Source organism: Asparagus officinalis, chromosome 3 (assembly GCF_001876935.1).
Source record: "Asparagus officinalis chromosome 3, Aspof.V1, whole genome shotgun sequence".
Lineage (NCBI taxonomy): Eukaryota > Viridiplantae > Streptophyta > Magnoliopsida > Asparagales > Asparagaceae > Asparagus > Asparagus officinalis.
This window is the reverse complement of record NC_033796.1, coordinates 107703407-107707024: the sequence shown is the minus strand read 5'-3', so window position 1 is coordinate 107707024 and position 3618 is coordinate 107703407. Positions and strand designations below refer to the sequence as shown.

Below are 3618 nucleotides of genomic sequence, written 5' to 3'. Positions count from 1 at the left end.
TTATGTATTTTCATCCGTGTCCCCCTACCCTATCTTTTACAATTTTGATGTGTCCCTTACCCGCCCGCATACACACCCATATCCGTATCTATGCAACCTTGTCGAGAAAATATTAGGGATATATAGTAAATATAGGAGTGCCATATTGAACAACATGCATATATAATGTAATGTCCCATAATGTAATCAATACTTAATGAAATATAAGCATACAAAACTACAAATAGTACATGTTTAGGATCCCTAACCAATCATAGAAACTCAGGGGAAAAACATACTATAACTAGCTATAGAACTTAAATTTTAGCTAGAAAAAACATTAAATAAATTTTATATATTGTTTAGTGATAAGCTATATAAAAGGGCATATTGGCCCACATATCAACTAATATATCAGCTAATATATCAGTCATGTTAGGGATATATCGCCCATAAATTGCCAAACAGCGGTAAAGGATATTAAGATCATATTGTTTTGCGACAAGCCTTATAAAAGGATATATCGGATGGATATATTTGATAAATCGCGGATATTTAAAACAATGACAACAACAAGAACAAAAGTTCTATCCCAAGATTTTGGGGTTAGCTATATGAATTATTTTCTTTGCTTCACCTTTGTTGAGCATTATCCCATCAATTAACTGCCAACATAATTTTGTTAGTAACCTGTATCCAATTTCTCCTTGTCCTACCTTTAGCTCTCCTTACTTTATTAATCACAATCCTATTGTGTCACCTAATTGGTATACTTATCGGTCTATATAGCATATTCTTAAACAATAACAATTAATTCTCTCTTATCTTAATCCTTAATAGAAGCAACCTCTAAATTCTTACAAATACAATGATGTCTTATCCTATCTCTGAATGCATATCTGTTGTCAAAATAAAACAGATAATCTTGATACATTCAAACATGCATTGCTAGTTTGCTAATACAACAAATTTGTTAACTGATTAATGAAATTGTATTATCAAAACCATGATTCATTACACAGAGCGCACAGCTCTACCAAATCCCAACACTTTAAAGTTTAAACTTCTTATAGATTATTATTACTAACAAGATATTTTAAAATTTACCACATTAACTTCAGACAAGATTTTAGAAGCTTTTAATATCCCATGGCTGATCAGGTTCATGCTTAAAAAATAATCCATCTTTTTAAAGACTAAGAGAAAATAGTTATTTTGCTTCTATATACTCATCTTTCATGCAAAACATGCACAACTATATCGTCTGGTTGATTTTACCTGAATCAGCGGAAACAATGCAGCAGACAGTGGACGTACTGAATGGAGAGCAAGCCTCAAATGCTTCACAGCATCTATATAGTTCCCATCAGCCAACTGCCTATATTGATAAATTATTTGATCAGTGCCGCCAGTAAAGTGCTCTAAGTGAATAGGCAACAAAACTGTATCTAACCCTGAAAAGAATCAACCATAGCAGAATGAAATCATACAGGAAAATTAAGAGAAAATTTTCAGACAATAACATTATGGGGGAAATTTGTTTAAAAAAACCATAGGGTGGACATGTGCTACCATGTAAACCTTGGGAGAATTAAAAGTAACTTATCCTAAATACTACATAGAGAACAAACCAACCCCGTTAAAATCCTCTAAATTTAAATGAGGCATCTCTAAAATACATACAGCTGATAAAAATAGTAAACCAGCACCTACAGCAGTACAGCTTATATTTACAATTAATTTCAGCTGATGCAAGCTATACGACTGAGTTAAATATAATTTATAACATGTTTGATGGAAACCCATTTCCTACTTTCGAGTTGGGATTCCATTGACTGTGTGGTTCATCGTTTCCTATGAGATGAATACAGATTCCAGTAGCAAGTCTCATCACCCTACCTCCCAATGCAGGCCTTTCCTAGTGTACTGGAATTGCTAGGAACCAAAACATATTACCAGTGAGAAAACTTATGGGAGACAAAACAGAAAGAATACTCCAGGAGCAGAAACTCAGACAGTGGTACACTGATAAGCAGGGGCCAAACAGAATAATTACTAAAATCCAACTATGGTATGATGAGAAGAGAACAAGCACAAACAAAGAGCATGTCTTCATACATTCCTTTAAATGCAAGTGTAAATGAAAAAGGTAAGGGTACCTAGATGTCAAACATAAACTTAATTGTGAAAAGGTTTATTTATATACAAATGTATTTTATTGAATTGAGAAATGAGAGGCTCCAATCGCCATAAAGCATTTAGGTGGTGGACCTATACGCATCTTTTCATTAATATCAAGTACATATCTCATGGGAAGGCTTCAAAAACACACACTTGAACCAATATAGTCACAAAGTTGCATATGTTATCCACCAATAACAATAATGAATTAAAAGAACAACACATAATCTTTTATTACATCCTATAAATTTTTAAGCTACTAGATCAAAGTGAGAATCAAACAGAATTAACACAAGAAAACCAAGCCTACCAATCTTTTAGTAGTAAGCCAATTCTTGGTGGACAAGTTTAATAAGTGATGAAAACAACAACGAGCTGATAATAGAAGGTGAATCAAATAGAAACATGAAAGCATGATGGAGAAATTTGAGGTGACTAACCATGTGCAAAGAAAATGGAACTGTTTTGGAGGTTGTCATCAAGGTTAAATGAACCAGAGTTTTGTCCATTTTTAGCTGTTGAGTGGCTTCCATAGAATTCTTGGGGCCAATGAGCATGACCAGGTTCTGTTTTAGAGCGATAATTATTACAGCCTTTGATAATCTTGTCATTACCAAAGGAGCTTTCTGAAGCACATTGAGAAGAAAATTTGACATGCGTAGTCGCCGCATAATAATTATTTGAACTTTCACCAATCTCCATTTCTCTATAACCATTATCAGAGGCAACCCCTGGTGTCCCCATTGGCATGCAATTATCAAAACCCTTTATCCTGATCTCCTCGGGGAGACCAGAATACCATAGCTGATAAAGTATCATCCCATGAAGGAGGTTTGCCAATGGGTCTTTTGACAGTTCATCATCCTGGATAACACTACAAAGGACACGAAGATAGTTACAATCGGTATATTCAGTGTCTGATCCATAATTGTAAATATAATAAATATTGAGCTTATAAAACTTGACCTGATAAACCATAAAACAATGCATTCATATAATTAGATTTTTACACAATGAAACACAAGATTTTAAATAGCATCTGCAGTATACCCCAGATTTGCTTCTTATAAAAAAAAGCAAATTTAAATTTTGTGGGGAAGTTTTTAGAACGTCTCCCAAACAAGTGATATGCATTGGCTTGTTGAGTTTTTTCTTTAATCAAGAAAGGAGAAGTGTCCTTATTCTAGTGGGAGCCTTGGACAAATGTAAGGCAATTGGACACTTGTCCCTTGCCTCCTCACGGTGAAGTTCTCCCTAATAAACCCCTCATCCCTCTCTCTCTGCTGTAGCATAAAAATTTAGAGCAAATTTCAGAGAGAGAAAAGAGAAGAAAGGTAAAAGAGAAGGAAGGCTAGGGGAGAAGATGAGGCAAAGTTAGGGATCTCAACTTTGAAGTATATCTTCTAAAACTTTTTAGTAGATTTTCTAGTGATGTATAATGTTGTAAATATGTAGGGA

The 3618-nt window shown here is 34.2% G+C and overlaps 1 protein-coding gene across 3 annotated transcripts in view; it reads right to left on the bottom strand.

Moving 5' to 3' along the window:
• LOC109835687 overlaps nt 1-3618 on the bottom strand; it is a 16052-nt gene that overhangs the window by 8615 nt on the left and 3819 nt on the right. For all 3 annotated transcript variants that reach the window (XR_002245644.1, XM_020403683.1, XM_020403684.1), the window contains exons 4-5: nt 2601-3034; nt 1258-1433 (exon numbers count right to left, since the gene is read on the bottom strand). Coding sequence is in view for 2 of the 3 variants with exons in the window: in XM_020403683.1 (XP_020259272.1) it covers nt 1258-1433; nt 2601-3034 (610 nt within the window). In the remaining variant the exon portion in view is untranslated. The remainder of the gene's footprint in view (nt 1-1257; nt 1434-2600; nt 3035-3618) is intronic.